Consider the following 22235-nt stretch of genomic DNA (forward strand, 5'->3'; position numbering starts at 1 on the left):
GCCATTCTATGATTCTATGATTCTATAAGGATGACAGGGACGCAGAGCCAGAGGCGTGGGAACACCAGCACAGAGGTTTATGGGTGGCCGGACCCGTCAGCGTACTCAGAATTGCTTTAGCTCCGCAAATAAATGGGGCTACATCTGCAGGTGAGCCCGAAGAGACAGCCCTTCAGTCACTGAGCGTGGAGTATTTGTCTCCTGTTATTACACAAACCCCCACCTTAGTCTGACTTCGCACTGGTTTAGGGGAAGTTCAAGTTAAGAATGATGAGACATCCCTGTCTTCTCTTTCATGTATGTCATTACACGATACAAGGGGCAAAAACGCAACGCGACCCTAAAGGTACCACAGACCAACAATAAGACCAACCCCACTGGTCCTTCCATCTGTTACTCCCAGAAAGGAGTCACCCGACTTAAGAAAAGGAACCACGTAAATCTCTTTTATCACAGAAAGAAGAGCAAAACTCTTGCCATGACTTGGTTTGCTTAGTTTTCATGTGCTGATCAAAATGCATTTTATGCTTTTATTTTCAGTTTAAGCTACTGTTTTTTTCTTTTTCAGCTAGGTTTTTGTTGTGGGTTTTGTTGTTTGGTTTTTTTACTCCGAGATTTACAAAATAACATTACCACAAAGCAATAAAAAAACCCTGAATACTTAAAGAACTTAAATTGAATTAGTTATTCTGCAGAGTAAGAATGTGATTTGCGGAGAGATTAACTAGGCACTGTCCTAAGTAGAAAGAATGAAAACTCGGTGTATAATGCCAAGCCATCTGCTCAGGTTTCTAAGAAAACAAAGAACATAAAACAGGGACGTCTCCTTAGATTACTATATACAACCACTTAAACGTTACTACAGTGTAAACATAATTTAAAAGGAAAATCACCATTGAATGCATTTATCAACATTGTATTTAAAATATTAAATTTCCAGTTTCTTTCGGATAACCTCTCTTACTCAGGTGTAACAGAGCAGTAGCTTTACGACGCCGTTAAACATCTGTGTAATTTTTCTCCTACAAAGAGCGCAGAAAGATTCACTGCAATGTGGAATTCTTGTTAGCAGGTGCATTTTTTTGCCAGTGGTCTATCTCAAGAAAAATATCAGAAGAAATAGCAGGAAGTATCTTTTACAGCAATTTCATCTTTAGATCTGAATAATATATACATCAGAAACTTGTAGAAATTGGATTTGGAAGGAACAATAAAGCTAATGCTAACTAGATCTCGTGTGTATGAGTTTTGAATGAACGAGCCTCTCTCAGTTTACAGACCATTTTACATTTCACAGGAATTATTAGGATCAAAAGAAATTTAACTATAAACGTTGCACCCCAACTGCTTCAAATCAGAGAACTTTACAGACACAGATCCGAATGCCATAAAGTACGGAGCAGAAGAGAAGCCAAGCCAAACTAGAACAAACATTTCCTTCAAAAGAATTCAATATTTGGATTTTTTTTTAGACTGGAAAATTTTTTAAGATCAAGATTCTAACTTTGCATTGGATTCTAACACCCTAAGCAATTCATGGGCTGGCACGGCGAGATGATGACGGCAACCTCCCGGACGCATGGGAGGGAAGCCACTTCTCAAGGATAAATGTTGCTGCATGGCCAGCTTTGGCTACAGAGCAGTAAGATAACGGCTCCAGCTCCTCGCTGTGGGTATTTGCCCGTTGTCTGTCCGTTCTTTTGAAGAAATATTGACTATTTTAATACCGCCCTTAAGAGGCAGTAACACCACGCCATGTGAGCTACACACTGGCATAGCCAAAGCTACATGGCAGGCTCCACCGATGGCCTTACATACAGGACAACAGGAATCTCTGAAGGACGTGATACTACCACTTTTAAGCCATCAAAACACTCTACAGCCTATGCCCAAAAATTCAGCTTTTGGTAGGGATATTCTTCAAACAGGTCAATCAGAACAGTTAATATATGGCAGCTTTGGATTTAGCAACCTTCACCTCCACGGCAGCACTGATCTTAACAGCAACGTCCCGAATTTAACGTTAACCAGAATCCCTCCTCTTCCTCTTCTTAAAGTGCACTTCTGTAAAAACTGAAAATCTTCAGCAAACTCAAGTTTGATAATCGTTTCCGACAAACAGCTTCATAACAGCACAGCACAAAACTGATTCTCCCAATGCTTACTGGCAAATGGATCTGACGACGCGGTGTTTTTCTTGGGAAAACAAAACCCCCAAAACAAAATAAGCCCAGTTTCCTGTTGAAAACACATGAAAACGGAAGCGGAGTGTGCTATAAGAAAGTTGCCTACACACTGGGAGCACGATGAAATTTATACAGATCTATGCGCTGTGCTCTAGTTAGAAATTCATCCTTGCTCAGATATCCAAAGGATAAATGTTATCCTCAGATTTCTGTGTAAACCCACATAATCGTTTAAGGCTTTGCCTCCTTCCTGGATTAACTATTGTACAGTCAACAGAAAGAGTGTCACCTCCTGTCTTTCTCCCAGGGGGGTATCGACTCTCCTGTCTTTATCTCCAGTGTATAAGAAGTCACCGAACAGTTGTGTTTCTGGAGCAGCGTTGGTTCAAGGTGCTGAGGCGAGATGAAATGTCCTCCAGCGGACGGAACTGAGTACCCAAACACCGCAAAGACGCTCAATATCCAGGTGGAAAGTTAAATCAACTCTTACCGGGCAGAGCACAGCTCCCGTGACCCAGCCGCAGAAAGGCGCCCCAGTGGTTCCGACTGGCTGTCCCGTCCAGGAGAGGTGGAGCAGTGGACCATGCTCCTCGGCATCATGCTGGTTACTGAAGTGACTGAACACACGGAGCCCAACAGAGAAGGGGAGTTTGGAAGGAAAACACCGCCACACAAATAGGAAATCTGTCAGCTCTTAACAACAACAAAACAAACCGAGGGGCTGGGGGTGGTTTCACAGGGCAACAACAACGAGCGTGAACTGGAGATGCGGGAAAATAAACCTACATCGTAGAGATTTCCGTAGCCCTTCTATGCACAGCCCCGACCCTCTGCACTCACTCCCAGTAAGGAAGGCAGGAAAGCTGAAGGGGCACCAGGGTGGGTAGGAGTTTCTCTTCCCTTGGTGTGCCCTGACTTTCCCAACTTTTCCCAACTTCTGCTCGTCACTGCTCGTTAGTGCCCTCTGTCGCATCTGATGAAGGCTTGTCTGCTTTCTTCGATTTCCTCTGCAGTTGCTCTTGTTCCTTCTTCCGAAGCTTTTCCCTTTGCTTCTCCATTTTCTCTTGAGCTTTGCGAGCTTTCTCCAGAGATGCTTTCATTTCCTTTAGCTTTTTTTTAATGATTGCTCTGTCCTGGGAAGATGTTATACCAAGAGCCTGAGGTGGAGGAAACAAAATTAAAGAAGAAAAATCATTTCATACAGTTTAATCTATCACTTTTTTTTTCATATTCTGGTAATAACTCTTCTGAGGTAGAAGACTGTAAAAGCTAAGCAAATTTGAGACAGACTCAGATATGTTATTGATGTGTAAATAATACAATTCTGTACTGCTTTCCATACTTTCTGTCTCTGTCTAAAGAATTAGATCTCATTGCCACCACCAACACTGATTTCATTGATCAAATGAGGTAAATAAAGATTAAACCATTTGCCTGAAGTCATCTAGGTCTACACAGAGCAAGACTTTCCAATTCTCACTGCTAAGCCTTAGCCAAAAGTCTACTTGTTCTCTTCTAAAACCCCTAGAGTTGGGGAAATGCCAGCAAAAAAATGCAGAAAGGAAACACTAAACTTTGACTTTCAGATCTACTGAGCCTCCCACAACTCCCTCCTGTAATTGTTTCTGACAAAAGTAGGCTCGTGTTTTCACTACAAGAAACAGTGCAGAGTTTATATATCAAAACCGTATTTAGTTCTAACACAGTACAATTGGCATCAGCTTATGCCTCCAGTGTCCCAGAAATCTGTTTTTCAGTTGCTGCTTCTGATGTATTTCTATTTCCTATTTTCTCTGAATCACCCTTTTGCAAAGAGAGCTGATGAGGGATCCACGCATGCAAATACACATGCTGCTATAGGATTTATGCACGCAAATCCGCGTATGTTACAGACACCCAGAGCTGTCACAAAGCAAACGCTCTCTGCTCCTGAAGCTTCTGAACCCAAGTGCGTTTGGGAATTTCTTAAAGCGTTGCTGTGGCTTTACACTCTGTGTTTACTATTCTAGTCTATCACCAACCCGCAACACAGGGATTCACCGCTTTCTGGCCAAGTTCTTACCTCCCTTAAGATGACCTGAAGTGATACTAAATGCTGCAGTCAGTCCTGCAGCCCAGCCAGTCCCTTACCTTGAGCTTGCTCCCGTCCAGCTGAAGGAGATGCTCCCCGTTGATGTTCTGGGCGCTGAATTCGGAAACGTACTGCTCGAGGTTGAGGCTCATTAACCAGTGGGAAACCTGCTGCACGCTCCACTCCTGAACCGCGCGGCTCTGGCACTGGCTGTGCTTCGGGGACTGTCCGTCGTCGAGGATCTGCGACAAAAACATGCACCACTGTTATTAAAAGGGTAACACAGACGAGTAACAACCTTTTTTTTTTTCTGTACAAACTGCCAGCATCAGAGCAGAGGTACCTGGACTATCTTTACGCTGCAATAGCTGCAATTTCACACTGCTGTAACACACCTGTACGTAACCAGGTATCTAAGAATTGGTACCCAGAAAGTCTTCTATGTATAAACAGAAGAAGAAAAAGGAAGTGGCATTCCTTTTAACCCAAACAAGGGGTGAAATGGCCGGGTGGCACAACTCAAAACAGGTATGTATCTATGATTCTACACTCCCGTTCCCTTGCAAGATTTTCATCCTTCCAATTAGACTTGCTTCTAAAGGATGCAGTGAATTCTGCATTCCAGTTCCTGAGCTCATTCACTGGTCTTTACGATGTGTCTAAGCTACAAAACAAGAAAATCAGGGGAAAAAGAACCTCCAAAAATCACCTAAAGTTCAAAGGGATGACACCAAACAGCCAGCGAGACTGCGACTGTCTATGGAAGACTATGAGATGACACAGAGGAACACACAGCGATCACACAGCCCTGGCCCTGCTCCCATCACCTTGTGCTGAGGAGGAGGAGGAGGAGGAGGAGGAAGGCACAGTAACAGCACCAGGAAGGGCAGGTGGGGATCTCAGCTGCCGGGGGCAGCCCTGTGTCCCTGCTCTGCCACTCGATTCCACCCAGGGATATGCCAGCGGGGCCCGAAACAAACGCTGCTCTGTCCCACCCGAGGCCAGCAAAGCAGCTGCCACCGGCCACCTGGTGTCAGAGAGGCTTCTACGCCGGGTTAGATGGTGCTGGCAGCTCTCTCAGTTCTTGGGGCTGGGGAAAAGCCAGTTTAAGCACTATCTTTCCCTTCTCCTATTGCCAGCAGGAGCTCGGAACAGCTGATTCTCGGCCGGGTGGGTTCGCTCCCACACGGACCCTCCTCCCCCTTCCAGCATTCCGTAAAAACTGCAATTTGCTATGGCCTCCAGAACCCTTAGCAGGAAGGAGAGGGGAACTGAAGACAAGGGGACAGGAGCCAGCGACATCTGTGCATCGTGCTCAAACAAAGGGTTTTGCCACACGAGAGGGTAAACCAAGGAATGCGCATCTGCAAATGAGAGGACAGGTTGCCACGCGATGGTCACAGGGTTCACCACAACAGCACACCAGTATCTCACCTCATCATCAATCATATCCAGGCTCTGAGTGAGGGAGCAACAAAGAAATGGGAAAGAAAAGCATTATAGAAACAAAATACAGAACATGTAACAGCATGTAAAAGTTCAGGCAAGGGCAGCACCAAGATTTGCAAACAGATATGGCTACTCAAAACCAAAGAGATTTCTTTAAAACAAAAAATTACTTCCAGAAGCAGAGAGGTTATGTTGGAAGCTCAGCACACACATGGTTTGGCAGCTAAACCTGAGACTGTGCCAAAGAAACCCCCTCGGATTTCCTGGTCCGGACACCCTAGAACCAGGGGGAACCTTCCTGATGGCTCCAATTGCAAGAGCAAAAACTCCTTAATTAGAGAAGAAAAACCTGCAAGAACTGGGTTCCCTCCCCACGTTTCCATTTCATTCGTCTCCTTCAAATAATCCCGAGGATCTGGCAGAGGAGCCCGCGCGAAGGGGCGCTGGCAGCGACGGGCAGTGGGAGGCTGAGCAGCAGCGCTGGCCTCATCCCCGGCCAGGGGGCGCGGGGGCTTCCCCTGCAGCTCCTCCTCAACAGGCTTTGTGTTTGAGAAGTGATAACATAGAGAGCTGAACAAGCAAAATCCGAGCTTTTAATTCAATACCACTAGGAACAGGGAACTGTCACAATAAAATACATCATATAAGGGGAATGAAACGCGGTAAGAGAATGAAATGTATTACCAAGATAGTACTAAATACTAAAGAAAGTGTAAATGACGACTCTGCTATGGATTTTCAGTAATCCATAGAATATACAAACCTGTCTGCACTCTCCTATGATTCTTATACATTTTTGCAGTAAGTAACCTCTAAAGAATGGTTGGGGTTTTTAGACTCGCGTTTTGGCAAATGGGGTTGCACGGAACAGTTCTCCCTTAAACCCCGGCAGAGCATGAGGCAGTAACCGAACAAACCTCACCGTCATTAAAAAACATAAGACATAGTTCCTCCTCCCTAGAAAAAAACCCTGGCTCAAACCTCACATGAAAAAAGTGAAGTTCTTACAGAGTGTTTGTAAAAGAACGAAGGCACAGGTTTCCCAAGTCAAATCGTGCAACTTCAGTGACAACCCAGTTACAGAGCTCGGCTCCTAAGAAAAGTATTTTCAGTATATTGTATTCAGCTCAATTAAGTCACCAACGTACAGGGTTAGGAACGCTTTTTCACGTTATCATGGTTTGAAAAAGCTCTGGTTTGAAGTAACTGAATTCAAATCCACCGTGCAAAGCGAGCACAAAGAATGCAAAGTGGATTGACACATAGACGTTCTGATCGATATACATCCATCCAGGTACAGCAACACACAACCACTGCAGGTACAGGTCATTATTACTTTAATGTAGCAAAATAAAACTTAATCCAGGAGAAGGTGCCTTGCATTGCAACTACGTTTACCAAACTATACTGTATATTATCTCAAAATTGCCTCAATTATGTCTAGTTTAGTGTATGTGTAAATATATATCTATGGATCCACACGTACGTATTTAGAATGTAGGAAAGATCTGTTCAGAAGTGTAAGGATACAGCATCTTGTAGGAAACTAACTGCATTCTGCTTTCCTACCATAATACCATAGGATTTAAAGTCATTTTATTAAAGTCATTTTATTAAAGTCAATTTATTAAAGTCAATTTGTTCAAAGTCATCATTATATGAACAAGAAAAATCATAATCTAGAAACCAAGATTCATTTTTTTCTCCCATTCTACCGCCTGAAAAATACCACTTTATTATTTGATAATTATATAATTATCAAGCAAAATGCCACAGAAGAAAGAAAACAACAATTTCCCATCTTAACCAATTTCATAAGCGTACCTCGTCTGACGACAGCACCAAGGAGTGTGAGAAACCTGGGGCTTTAGGTTCTGCTCCTAAACCGCTCAAATCAGCGGAACTTGTGCTGCTGGGACTGAAATCATCATTGAACGTGAAATTCTGTGGAGAAAAAGAAGAGTTAGAATGAGCAAATGATCTCATTCGTGCCTCTAAAAGGGAAATTTGCTTTCTGGCTTCTAGGCTGGCATAGTTCAGGAGTGGTTTCAATCATCCACCAAAGCAGGTACAACACACAGGAGAAAGCTTAACTTTTAGTATTGTTAATATTTATAGAATACACAGGATTTTCACCACTGTGTACTTCAAAAGACACCTTTGCCCTCTTAATGCCTCGATTAATAGCAAAGGGGTCCAAAAGCAATTTCCAGGCTCCCTCTTAAGATGTCGGCTCTTATTCTGGGGCTAAATTACTGCTTCTGTGGGTTAGTCACTAGCATTTTAGTGTCCTCCACATATTTAGGACAAGCGTAGCCCAGGCAGCAGCACAGAGAACAGGAGAGAGGGTTAATTAGCAGAGAGAGGGGAGAACGGCTATGGAAAGAGCAAGAAGAACATCCTGTGAGTCCATTTCTGAGTCCCAAACGATCTCCTAGAAAAGTGAAAGGATCTTCCCTCTTTGACTATACCTTTAGAAAAAACTGAAATTGAAAGTAAAAGATTTTTGGATATTGAATGTTATTTACTGAAATAATAACCATAAAACAAACACTGGTTTTTCTCAACAATGCAGTGACGGACATCACACCTTCCAGCAAAGACGAGAAAAAGTGTGCACATATTTTGCAGGAATACAGCAAAATCACCACCAGAAGAAGACAAAAATTAACAAGTATGTCACAAAAAACAAAATCTAAAAAAAAATAATTAAAACCACTGTGATATTCCATTTAAATTGAATATATAGCTGACGATATGGAGACCTCTAATCTCTCTAACTCTACTCTAACATCTAAATGAGTATCAAATTCAATTAATCTTTGACATTCAACTTCAAAAAATGGATCCAAACATCAAAACCAAAAACAACACTAAAAAAGTGATCTTTTTATCCTCCCCTCCCCCCAAAGATATTTGACCTGTCTTTCCTGAAAATGAGAAGTCTTCCAAAAATACCAAGTGTTGGTCCTCTTAGTTTTGTGACTAAATATTGGTCCCACACTTGAGTAGCAGCACAGGAACGGCTGATTTAAGAGCTCGCAAACTTCACAGAGAACATCAAAGCGTTTTTGTGATCAGTTTTCTCACACCTACATTTAGAATTCCTGTTCTGCTTTTCCCAGCTCTTTATAGAGGAGAAGAAAATCCAAGCAGCTTCCTTAGTATGCAAACTTTTAGCCCCCACAGGGTTCCTAGGCCAGGAGTTCAACAGCTCTACCTCCTGGTGTGCGAAGAACATCTTTTTAAGTACTCTGATTTTGCTTTCACCTCTATTTTGTGCAAGCTTCAGCCTTACGATGAATTTCAGTCTTTAAAATTTAATTTTCTATAGGAAAAACACAAGGTAGCCAAGGCCTGATGATAATTATGACAGCAGGACACCCCCTCCAGCCTAATACTAATTGTAAAAGGGGGTGCTTTTTTCCCCGTTGGAAAAATATTTTTATACAATGTTTGTTTAAAGGCACAAACAGGACTTAGACGTCTAATCCTCACCTTTCTTTTTCGAAAGAAACGGGCTAACAGATTAATTTCTCTTTAGGGGTCTCCTCTATGGGTCTGATTTGGGCTGGCTAGCCCTGTGGGGCTCTCCCCCCACAACCTAACACGGCCTGGGGCACAGCAGCAGTAGGGAATCACCGGCTTTTGGCACCAAAAGAGAAAGAAATGCCTGTGGGAACTGCTCTTGTGTACACGCATGTGTTTGGAGAAGACAAAGAAATCCGATTTCTGATCCATATTCCCGTACTTAAAGCTGAAAACCGTTCCTGCTTCTTTTTACCAGACCAATATAAAAAAATCAACTGCTGCAAGTTATAAGGAGATACAGGCAGAGCAATATTTTCCAGAAGTGAAAATAAACATGAAAAAGCAAAGTATATCACTATAACTAAAGGGTTATTTAAGGAGTTATCATGCTGAAACATTCATGCACATAGAAGGGAATCACACAGATGTATTAAATCGCAATAGTTCATATTTACAGTTCAAGCATCTTCATACAGAGAATTAAATCCACCATCCAGCATGCACGACAAACAGATTTCATTACTGGGGGGAAAAAAAGGCAGATGACCGACGGCATTCAGCATTTCTTCACTTGCAAACACCTCATTTGAGCACGGGCCGGGTATCCCCACAATCAGTCCTGAAGAAGGCAGAAATTCTCTCTAAGCGAATACACCCAGCTAGCATTTGCTCACTGGATCCAAATGCTAATTCCCACTGGCACCACTGGGTTTTGTTACGGTACAGCACACCACGGTTAGTTCACCGAATTAATGTACAGTAAGAGAGAGTAAAAAGGCAGAGTGCGGGATGTTCCGAGGACAGGGATGCTCTGCTGGGATGAGCTGCAGCCGTACAATGAACACCATGCGCTGTTTATTGTAGTAGTCACATATTGGCCTGCTCTTTTCCCAGAAACACGAAGCCAATTATGCCGCTCAACACAGTGGGAAGAAGGTAGTTTTTATTTTCTACCTTTGACCCTTTTTTAGCTGGGCTTATATTTTCAGAGGAGGGTTCGGTTGAGCTGGTGGGCGACGGCAGGTTGCTGGAGGAGGTGGACCCCTTGCCACTCTCTCCATACCATGCGAAGGGCACACAGTGTGGGAGAGAGGAGGATCGCTCTGCTGCTAACCATTTACTGTTTGCTGATTTCTGCAGCATCTCTCTGACGGTCCTGTTTAACAGAAAGGAGCAGGAATACCTGTTAGGTTACAAAATAAGAGAAAACAAAACGCTGCAGAGGCAGTTAACTGTAAAAAGAGTGTCATTGCCTGTAACTGTGACTAAAGAACTGAGTGGCACCCAGCTGGCAGGGACATGCCTGAAATCTCTTTTTCAGCTAAAGAAGAAAAAAAGTGAGTTCTTTTGATTCTTCTTTTTCTGCCTCAAGCTCTCTCAGACAACATACACCCAGTAAAGGGAGACAGGCACCAGCTGAAAACACCTGTACTCCTGCCTGTACGCTGCTCGGAGGGGAACCAGCCCCAGGCAAGCAGCCCCGTGCCGTGTCGGTACATTCCTCAGCCCCGGCAGCATCGCAGCACGCATTCTAGAGAGAAGACTCGGCACGGACCCACACGGGCTCTGCCTCCCAGAGAGGGTCTGCCTTGGATTTCCAGCACAGGCAGAATGAATCAGGTGCATCTGTACCCACCTATGGAGATGTGCCTTTGTTACAACAGCTAAATACTCACAGAGAATCATTATCTTCATATTAAAGTTATTAAATATTAAGAATATTAATATAGGAAAATGAAAGAAAGACCTATGTGATATTATCAGCTTCTCTGTAGTCACAGAGATTGCAGTGGATAAAGTGATCAAGGCAGAGATAACAGCTATAAAATAAAATGCCTAAATTATTTGCTAACTGTATCATGTCAACAGTACAGTATGTAAATTAAAAATAACTATGCAAAGTGTCTGCCTCAAAGAACTTATGCACATGTCACAGTCTCATATTATTTATATCGACGTATATGTAACTGTTTCGGAGCATTAAACACCAGTAAATTGCAGGTTTGTAAATCTCCCCTCGATTTCTGCCTTCTGGACAGCTTCTAAACCATTAGTAACATAATCACTACAGCTTTGTATATTGTGAAGCCTCCCTTCTGTATGGGTGAAACTGAGGTTGTCAAAGGGCCCCCGCCCGTGGAAGCAGAAGAATCCTCCCTCCCTTTAGCTACGTAAAGCAAGGTAGATGTACCTGACCCTGTCCTGTACTCCTCCCTCATAGAATCATAGAATTGTTGAATAGTTTGGGTTGGAAGGGACCTTTAAAGTTCATCTAGTCTGACCCCCCTGCCCTGGGCAGGGACACCTCCCACCAGACCAGGTTGCTCCAAGCCCCCTCCAACCTGGCCTTGAACCCCTCCAGGGATGGGGCAGCCACAGCTTCTCTGGGCAACCTGGGCCAGGCTCTCACCACCCTCACAGCAAAGAAGTTCTTCCCCACATCTCATCTCAATCTCCCCTCTTTCAGTGTCAAACCCTTCCCCCTCCTCCTATCACTACATTCCCTGACAGAGGGAATTGCTCAAAAAGTAGAAAGAAAAAACAGATTATGTTGCCCGAATCACCTGCCTTCAGGCAGGGGAATATGTGCTCCTTACTTAAATGGGGAGGGTTTTATATGGGTAACATTAGTGGCAGTCTTAGGAACTAATTCAGGATCCTATTTACACATCCCCAGTGCTGTTTTTTGGCAATGGCAAAACAATGCACGTAATATCCATCTGACAGCGTGATTAATTCCACATCAATCAGTTGCTGTAATGAACATAACTGTAACAGGATGCTGCCTTTTGATCATCACCTCCTTTCTTTCACAGAGCTTACACAGCTTTGGGCTGTAGAGAGAGCACCCTCACGTTTCTTCTGAGGGAAACTCTCTGGAGTTAGTAACAAAGGAAGTGACAACGAGTGTTTAAGAAGTTATACTGAAACAGTAACACTCCAGTTTACAGAGGCACAGTGAGAATCCCAAATGCTTAAGAATTTTGACTTGGAAAGCAGTATTAAACTTTGCTTTTAGTAACTGCATCCAAAGTCGGAAATATTAACAAACAATCCAAATAACTGATTTATCAAATCATAGAATCATGGAATTGTCCAGGTTGGAAGGGACCTTTCAGATCATCAAGTCCAACCATCAACCTAACACTGACAAAAACCATCACTAAACCATCTCTCTAACCACTATGTCAACCCGGCTTTTAAATCCCTCCAGGGATGGTGACTCCACCACTGCCCTGGGCAGCCCATTCCAAGGCTTAATAACCCTTTCAGGGTAAAATGTTTCCTAATCTCCAATCTGAACCTCCCCTGGTGCAACCTGAGGCCATGGTCTAAATGGTCTAATAAGCAACTGATCTCCCTATGCTGAGATCTGCTTTCTCTAAGGAAGGTACGTGTGGGGTCCCACAAACACCTGTAACACGCTGTGTTGGTGCAAGGAACATACTGAGATCTTAAAAACAAGCACACGCCAATTCCCCCCACCCCATGGCGGGGTATTTAAATGCCACTTGATGTTTAATTCCCTGCTAAGGGCAGGAGCTGCCTCGCAGCCACACGGAGGTGCAGAGGACTTGCTCTAACAAATCTCTGCCTGTCACTGGGGCCATCCAGCAGTGAGTGTCACCGACCCCAGGGCACACTGGAGGCCGAGGCACCAGAGCAACAGGTTTTCTGACACCGCCGCTGAAGATCCTGCCAGGTATTTGCAGGACACAAATGTACAAATGTAAGGTGAGACAGAACACTGCGCCTCAGCACAGTGTGCGGAGGGAGTCACTCAGAAGTCTACGGTTTCTTTGGCTTTTCTCATTTTATGGAGCTACACAACACACTCATCACTGGGGCTCCGTACATTAGACTGTCAGCGGAACTCCACAAAGGGCTACACACTGCTTTTCCACCACAATAACCTTCTGAGCAGCGTTCAAAGTTTGCTTTCTTCCAATAGCTCTCTTATCATGTAGATTTTCTTACGTATTGCTTTATGTGCAGAGAGTTTTTGAGTTGCTATGTCCTTTCTAGACTTTTGGAATGTACAAAGTTTGCTTAGCACCCCTGACATTAACCTGTCTTTCATTCCTGGGACCAAGCACCACCGTGGGTGATCACCCTGTGATCTCACACTCATCAGTACGTGAGGAGAGACCTTCAGGAAAAATCTATGCTAGCTTTGGAAGATTCTTCCTTCGGAAGATTTTTTTTTAAAAGACTGTTTCCTGCCATTTTGGACATTCATTTATTGATTCATAGTCCAGAAGCTGGTGATGTGGTCTCACCAGATCTCACCAGGCATTCACAGTTCTTTCCCTGAGAGCTGGTGATGTGGCAAACACAGTCAGCAATTTTCCTCTCTCTTTTCAACTTGTGATGTACATCTCCAGAAACAAACCCTTCTGAAAGCTCTCCTGGTGTGGGTGCCGTGGGGCTGGCGCCCATCCTCCCTGTGGGAGCTTCTTCAAAAACATATGTGGAATTGTGTCAAGATTTCTGGTTCAGGGGTGTTATTAACTGCCTGTGCGTGCATCGTGTAGGCCAGCCCTCCCATTAGTGGATGCAACAGTAGTAGTGATGCCACCATATTATAAGCCTCTAAGTATTTTTAGATGATATGTCAGTCTTTCATTAGTTAAGAAATCTAGGTTTGTAAGCTCAGAAGGTTGTCTCAAAGCCTAACACTATTTCTATGAAGTCAGTGGGACCGTGAACGTTCCCATCTGCCGAGGTGAGGAGGTTTTTCCCATGTTTCTGGTGTATCACTTCTCGCATCCCCAATGCCATACCTACTGCCAGAGGTCACCCTAGCAGCATCTTTCTCTTTCCGCTTCTTGCCCTTGTTTGAACTCCTTCGCAAGGGAGCCCTACAAGAATATTAGAAAACATCAGGAAATAGCTTCGAAATTTTGCTTTGTAAAAGTAAGTAAATAAGTACTTTAAACAAACGCTTACCCAAGATCTGCGAGTTTTCGCTTTAGTTTTTCTGTATGCCCTATAGTAAGGCTGGTTGTTCTTGCTGCCTGAGCACTTGTGGCACCATCTAGGATACATTTGTACACGGGAGAATGTACATTATTATTTTTAATTACTACTGATTGCTGTTCCACGTCCCATCCAGAACAGTCTGCGTCTCTGTTCATATTAGATACACACACATTTACACATGGGTGAGTACACAATTTAATTAGGTGAATTCTCATTTTTAAGAAGATGGGGTGAAGAGGAATAAAAATAATGAAATACTTTCAGAATTTGAAAATACAAATGAAAAAAATCTTACTTTAACTGAAGAAAAGGAAAAGTTAATTTTGGTTAAGTTTTACTGAATATAGAGTGAGTTGAACAACAGAAAAGATTGTAAACGTTACAGTGAATCCATTTCTAAACTCAGCAGTAGCTGCTTAAGTTCCCCTTTGCAGAACTCATTTGCTATATACACTTTACTTCCAAAATGACTCCTGAAATATTTTCTTGAACTCTGGAGCCAAAGGTACCTTTTATGATGGACATGCTAGCTAATAGTCATCTGTTTGTCTTGAACATCTTTCTTAAAATAAACATTTAACTTGAAATCAAATCATTCTGAATTAAAAAAAAAAGAGAATTGAAAGTAGGTTAATTAATAAATTTGCCCTGAGACATCTACCGATTCTTGATCTCTGCTACAAACACCATTAAAGCCTGAGGAGGAAACTGCCTGCAGCGCCTACAAAGCCAAACCAATGAATCTGCCTCTGCAAAACATCCCGTGGAATCTAAAGGGGAGCTAAAAGAAACCACACAGCAGCTGAAAAATCCAGACACGCTTTCCGTGATTCTTAAACATAAAGAGTGTCCCCAAATACTCCAGAGGAAGCAAATGAAGCTCAGTGATTCACGGCACATGCGGTTTGGTGACTTTCATAACGTGACTTCAGATGGAGGCACTGCGGTGGGTTTCTACTGTAGCTGACATAAATTAAGCCCTCAGAATTAACCCAAAACGCACAGCCCTATCACACGACACTCAACTACTCATAAAGAACTTTCTACATTGCTTTGTGGATAATATTTGGCCAAGTTTTAATTCCAGTAAAAAATTCAAAGCACAACTGGTTTCCTAGGAAAAGTGGGAAAATAAGCCTCTTGCAATACCCACACACTAAAAGCCATACTATTTTGACCAGCACGAGTCCTTATGTTAAAGAAAACATTCAAGAACAACTGACGAGTAACCTCATGCCAAAACAGCAAACAAAAAAAATAATAATATGAGGAACGGCAAAAGCAAGGTGAAGTCTCCTGAGAAGAAATCCATCCCCAGGGAGGCCGAGGAGAGCTTCAGGTGATGCCCACTTTGCATCAGCCCTACACCGTGTGCGTTCCTCTCCTGTCTCCTCCTAGGGTTCCTCTGTCACCTTCAATGCATACTTCTCATTTAGCCACTGTCAACACGGCCACTTTCAAGAATAAAAGTCATAATTTTTATTTTCACACGTGGCAGTGGCACAAACTGAGTTGCACAAACCAGGCGGAACCGAAGAAATGAAATTAATCGTACATATCAGATATGAAAAAGTTGTGCTTAAAAGAGGGAGAAGCAAAATTCCTCATCGTTTTGCAAGGAATCTGCTCTGGTGCCACTTCAGCTCTTCCCACAACACGGAAGGAACCCATCAGAAAAACTAGACACGTGTGGGTTTGCTAATGCTGGCTGTTGCTAACGAGAGATTAATCAATGGACACACACGCCCACAGATGTGCCCTCGTTCCCTCTCTAAAAAACCTCTACCTGAACACACAGCACAGATACAGGGGCCCTGGGTTTTTTCTGAAATATAAGAGTTTGACAGCCAAATTAATAAGCCATTAAAATAGCAGTTGTTGTCATACAACTGCTTTAGGGTATTTCTTTTTCGTAGGACATATTAAGTGCAATTTTTCAATTTGGAACTAAATTGCTCTGGTTTAATTTAGTTTAATTTAATTTAATTTAATTTTCACGCACCCATCAGAATGTGGATACGCCCAAAAGCACTGGTTCTTCACCTAACGGTCACAGTGGGAAAAGCACGACACCAATCTTTAGACAGAGATTATTTTTCAAACCTACATTGGAAAGAGCGACACAGTGGGTGGAATATAATACTCGGCTCGTCTCTGCTGAACTTTTATCAGGGTATTTTTCACTCATCAGCTGGAAATGCAGGATTTACAGCTTCACTGATAAACCAGTCTTATGCTCAAGCTGAAGTAGGAGTTTGGAAAGTCACATTCTTACGTTCACACACTTATTTTTACTTGAAAAATTCAAATATTTAATTTAACTGATTTATTAACAATTACACAATTAGAAACTATGCAGCTAGACTAGCGATTTCAGAACCCATGTAAAAATGCTAGCATATATTAACCTATCCTAAATTCAACCAAACCCCATTAATCTGTCTTTTAGGAATCTGCGTGAAAGCCCTCAATGAACCAAAACCAGGCTGTAAATCAGGGGCAAGTCTTTTCAGACACACAAAGGAAAATCCTCAACAAATCGTTCTTTTCAGTTAATTTAAGTAAGCCAAAGTCCGTTATGAACCTATCCAGACCTATTCCTGCAGCCCTCGCTTATGAACAGTTTTTACCCCTTTTTTTTTATATTCTGTGATAGTTAAGAGAATGCAAGGTGCATATACATATAATATATATATAACAATGTGACTGACCTCCCCAGCAAAGTACTTGGTATTTTTTTTCCTGTAAACGAAGAGCCCCCAGACACTAACCTCTTGTTTCATCTAGACTGAGCCGCCTCTCAGCAATTAAAAGCTACAATCTGTTATTCCTGCTTTACACTCCTTTCCCCACCCTCCAAAAAAAGCACCTAGCAGTGCCAAAACCACAGAATCTGAGTAAGTACACTGTGTTAAGCACGTTTCTAATAAAGAAATGCCCCAAGGTCCAATAATTATTTTCTTTTTTTTTAAAACAAACCACAAGATTTTCTTAAAGGCAACGTCCCCCTAGCATTTTCAGTGAGTTCTAAGAAAGGAAAAAAAAAAAGGAAGGAAGCAGTTCCCGATCTCATTTTAAACTTTATCCTTTTCTTATAGCATTGTACAAGGTCATTTGTAGTTTTTTTTACTACCAGGCAGACAAAAGAAGTTATGAGCTGGTGGCTTCTAGTTGCTGAGGTCCTACTACACAACAGAAGTTCACAAAGTAGGTGTAAGTAAGCAAAATGATGCATCAATTTATTGTAAAAAACAGTAATACCTTTATCCTGTAATATATTCCTGCCCGCGGGGTGATGCAAAGGAGATGCTTCGGAGCTGTTCCCAGACTTTGAAGGAGAGGAAAGCGGGGTGTCCCCCTGGGGATGGGGGGACAGGACACCTCCTCCGTGGTGCGGTTCTTCCTCGTGGTTTTGGGTGAGGTTGTCGAGGGAGATTGCTGCACTGCTGGCCGCGGGGGAGAGAGAGGAAGCACCAGAATCTGATGCTGGAGAGGATGCTCTCATGCATGAGGGCAGTGGTGACTTGGGAATGTGCATGGGACTACTGTGACTGTTTGATGGCTGTTGGCATAAGAGATTATAAAGCAGGTTATACCGCTCAGGAATCCACCACAGCAAGGTTTATTTCAAACATGCAACTCTTTTATTCATTATTTAGCCTTCTACTTGTATGAAACGCTTTAGCAATTCGTGCCATTACCTTTTGATACCACACAGAGGGCTGTTTATTGGTATTTGCTTTCAGAGGGAAGTCAGAATAGGACAAACCACCGAGTGAATACCGTATCAATTGTGTTAACAAATTAACAGATAAGAGAAGTGCACGGTTCAAGCTCCTTTCACCTCCTGCATAAATGAAAGGACCCACTCTGCTTTACAAAGGACACATAAATCAGCCTGGGATTCCTGTTAAAAAAAAACAAAACAACAAAACCAAAAACCCAGGTGTGCTGACACCAAAGAGACCAGACTCGCACATCGCTCAGCGACACTCACAGCATGTTGGCCACAGAGGAACAAATACTACCTGTGCCACAACGAGAGGACAAAGACGGGATGAAATGACTTACGGGGACAACCCAGTGCTCCATGGGAAGCCTGAAAGAAAGGGCAGAGACCTCCTCACCTTTCGCTCCAGGCTGTCCTCCCCGTCCGTCGAGCTGATGCTGTCGTACAGCCGTGTTCTAGAAGGTCTCTGCCGCTTGTTCTTCACCGAAAGCTGAGCTCGAGTCTTCAGCGCTTTGGAGTCCAGCCTCTCCGTTTCTGGCACTGCTTCGTTGAAATCTGTACGGAAACATGACGTGAAGCTGCTTCACAGAAGAATCTTTCACTGCGTTTTCCTACGACAGGACCTGCGATGGCGAGTACGTGCACTGTGCATGTCTGTCTTGACCCTGTTTAACTGTTAAACTACACGTGCTGAAAAAACCTTATTTGCATAAACCATTAACAAGTTTATTTACAAAGATCCAGTAAGCGCACAGCAAAGAATCTACTGTAAATATTCAAAAATTGAACAGATGATTCCCAGTGTTGGGTGAAGCTGCACTAGCCCAGAAGCCCCACTCGGGCTCCCTCAGAGGGACGTGCTTGGGCTGCAGAGATTCTCCATCGGGACATAAAGCAAAGGAATCCTCATCTCGCTGCTTGTTGACAGACGCTTCCCAGCACCCGGGTGAATATGCCAATTTAGACCCAGGGACCAATTCATTTATCCCCAGTTCTGCACTTTTAAGCCACTTGAGGAAGAGTAGAAAGAAAGAGCTCAGTGAAGATTTCTGGAAACCAATTCCACAAGCTCTGCAGGTCACCCAAACCCGCCTTCAGCAGGACTAGCTCTTTTTTATACATATACTTTGCTAAAAACGTAATTCATATTGATTTGTTTGTAGAGCAATATTCAGTTTGGGTCCACACATGAAACAACTGCTAAAATATCACTTTTAATAAAACACCTCTGTGCTTGCTAGAAAATTAGAATTTAATTTATTTGGTAGTGTAATGCATTTTTTTAACCAGAGAAATTAATAATACTATAGTTTATTTAAAGTGCAAATCTATATAGAACAGAGTCTAGTGGTCCCTTGTCAGAATCTCAACACCTCCGACACCTGATTTCACAGATGTTACAAAATACACAGGAAATATTGTTCCTGCACCAAAAAAAAATTGTTCCAAGGCAGTGGACCTAAAATTGGCTTGAATTCTGCATATACTTCAACAGTGAGGAGCCACTTATATTTTCACTGTCACGGCCTGAAAAACGGGAATTATCTCTTCCACGCAAAAAAGTAAAGGTGACAATCACCACGCTGAGAGCATTTGGCTCCTTGGCAATGCAGAACAAGCCTTATGTTGTAAATCAGGCTGTGCCACAGCTGAATAAGATGTTTAATTCATTTGCTAGTAAAGAATTTGCATTTTATTCACAAAAGGCTCCATCCCAAGAAACAGTGGCTGCCACCTACATGGCTCCGTTTTGTGTCTGTACCGAGGTGGGATGAGAACCCGTAGAAATCCATTCAAAAAGGTAGAGCTGTTTTTTCTCATTGGTTTTCTCATTCTGGTAACTTTGCTCTTGTTTGATCTTTGGTGGTTGGGTAATTAGGAAGAATTTAGAAACATAGGACAAAACACAATTTTCTCCCACTTTATTAACATTAACAGAAGCTTCGAATGTAACCTAAATGTTGACAGCATCCCACGGAAAGCTTCAAGAAATCAGTAATGATCTTTGCTTCATTAGTACTTAGTCACTTCCATCTCTTCCATATACAAGGCACAGCTGTTCTGGGACTCTGTATTGGCATTCTTTGGTATAACCCTGACACAGCTGTCATTAGATACTGAATTTCAGAAAAATAACAACATCTCTAAATTATTGTTTCCTTTAAATCCTAAATGATAACCCTGTCATTCGCATACATATTAATAGGAGTGACGGTTCGGTTCAAACCAACCTTGACTTAAGCCATCCAGGCAGGACACTTGCTTAGTATCTAGGTTTTCCACAGGATCTCCTCTAGAAACTTCTCCAAAAGATGTTTGCCGCTCAAAAATGTTGTTGTTATTATTAACCTGGCTCCCGTTTTGCTTCATTAGCCTGAAAACTTCTGCTTCCAAGTCCCGTATCTGAAAGAAACACTCCGCAGTGTTACCCATAACACACACACTCATCTATAATACATGGGGTTTTCCCAAAATATCAGATAGAATTGTCTCATTCTTCAAATATGAGAGTAAATACTACTCACACGAGCCTGTAAGCCTTGAACCTCTATGAGGTGTGCCTTCTCCAAATCTTCTATTTTCTTCCGTTCGGCTTCCTGGCGTTTGATGAAGTCAAGTTCTCTTAGGGGAAAAAAAAAAAGATACATTTGCTGTCATCAAAGCAATTAGATTCCAACAGAAAATAAAGTGTTCTGATCTATCCTGAGCTATGCACCAGAAAAATCTGGCCTTAACAGATATTTTATTACTAACCTAGTAAGAAGTATGAAACTGCAATTAGGACAAAACCCTAAACGATTACTTAGCCTGAGTGGATATGCTAGGTGAGGATATAAAAATGGTAAGAGGAATTTATCTGAAAAATAAATAATCTCAGTTGTTCTGTTAATCCAAACAGTTAAATCAAACTTATTTTTTCATAGTCTGTATTTCCAATGAAAGCAACGTTAGCTTAGTTTACGCTGTGATCTGTTGTAAGAAATGGAGCAAAATCTCTGTTTTATCAGAGCGTAACCGCACTCCTTCGGTCAGAGGAGTTTCCAGGTACAAACTGAATTTTCTAGTGAGCTCTAAGGAAATCCGTCGGGTGACGTTAGGAGTCTGAGATAGTGAAAAACAACTGACTAAATGTTTTACAAACATAAATCAGAATAACAACAGAAAGGCTCTCCAAGCTCCTTCTAGTTATCTTCCCTGTTTCTTTTTATTTTGCAAATCAAAGGCGTTTGTGATAGCAAGCACCCACATGCCAGCTGGGCTCTGGAACAGCCACGGAATTCCAAGATGGGTAATAATGACATTTTGACCATCTGAACCCCTTTTTAATGGGACAGGATATTCACTTCTGCACTCCCAGTTGTTACTTGACATTGCTTTTTGATTTCTCTTCTTTAAATGAGTATATTTCAGCAGAAAATGAAAAAGCTGCTGCTGCAGAAAAAAAAAAAAGACTGGAAGCTGTTCTAGAAATGTAAGGTGTTATTACTCTTGCTAGCCATCAGGGAGAGGGGACCGCATGAAAGAGAGGGGCCGGGTAATCAGCAGTTAGCTCAACTCAGCTCAAACACTCTGGGCATCTACAACAAGAGAAAAAATAACACGTGAAATGGAACAAAGCCATTTTGGATTTGATGTTACATCAGTGTGCAGCAGGAGTGAATGCAGCTGACCCAACACCGACACAAATCACTGCAAACCTGGCTAATCAAATGCTTTGCTATGATTACTCTTGGTTGTTCACAATCACATCGAGTTACCTGGTAATTCTGAAACATTCCCACCTGGAATACCACAGGCTAAGTCTTTATTTAGTTAGAGTATTATTTTTCAACAATACTAAACTAGTACTTGAATATTACTAACATTTATCCACGATAAAGAGCCTGTGTTTTTCACCAAAAAAAAAAAAAAAAAAAAGTGAAAAATAGTGTTTACCTTACAGGTGCTTAACAGTGGATTTCATATTGCAAAACATATCACATATATGTTTCCTATCTGGCCACTAAGTCATTTGCTGTGCCTGACGCGGCTGCTTACTTTTGCTGAAAATCCTTGATTAATTTCTTTGCCTTGTTATATTTCTTCTCCAGAGCCTGATACTGGCTTTGCGTCTCCTTGAGGTGCTCATTCACCGTGTGACACAGGGTCTGCGCCTCAATCCAGTAACTCTCTAATTTCATCATCCTCTCCTTATTCTCCTCAATGTTCTGCTGGAGCTGGGTCTTCTCCAATTCCCACCTCACCTTCTCGTTCTCTGCAGCCTGCAGCTGGACAAAAGAGTGGA

The 22235-nt window shown here is 42.5% G+C and overlaps 1 protein-coding gene across 3 annotated transcripts in view; it reads right to left on the bottom strand.

Moving 5' to 3' along the window:
• Nucleotides 1-901: 901 nt before the first annotated feature.
• Nucleotides 902-22235, bottom strand: part of PPP1R9A (protein phosphatase 1 regulatory subunit 9A) — a 111111-nt gene continuing 89777 nt past the window's right edge. The window contains exons 8-18 of one of the 3 annotated variants that reach the window (XM_074150809.1): nucleotides 21989-22218; nucleotides 20476-20572; nucleotides 20182-20353; nucleotides 18348-18505; nucleotides 17482-17782; nucleotides 14188-14275; nucleotides 14022-14099; nucleotides 10192-10393; nucleotides 7531-7650; nucleotides 4317-4499; nucleotides 902-3343 (exon numbers count right to left, since the gene is read on the bottom strand). In XM_074150809.1, the coding sequence (XP_074006910.1) occupies nucleotides 3131-3343; nucleotides 4317-4499; nucleotides 7531-7650; nucleotides 10192-10393; nucleotides 14022-14099; nucleotides 14188-14275; nucleotides 17482-17782; nucleotides 18348-18505; nucleotides 20182-20353; nucleotides 20476-20572; nucleotides 21989-22218 (1842 nt within the window). In that variant the 3' untranslated portion in view covers nucleotides 902-3130. Of the gene's footprint in view, nucleotides 3344-4316; nucleotides 4500-5691; nucleotides 5716-7530; nucleotides 7651-10191; nucleotides 10394-14021; nucleotides 14100-14187; nucleotides 14276-17481; nucleotides 17783-18347; nucleotides 18506-20181; nucleotides 20354-20475; nucleotides 20573-21988; nucleotides 22219-22235 lie in introns of all 3 variants that reach the window. The other 2 variants (XM_074150810.1, XM_074150811.1) reach the window with 2 other exon arrangements.

Source organism: Numenius arquata, chromosome 7 (genome assembly GCF_964106895.1).
Source record: "Numenius arquata chromosome 7, bNumArq3.hap1.1, whole genome shotgun sequence".
Taxonomy (NCBI): Eukaryota; Metazoa; Chordata; class Aves; order Charadriiformes; family Scolopacidae; genus Numenius; species Numenius arquata.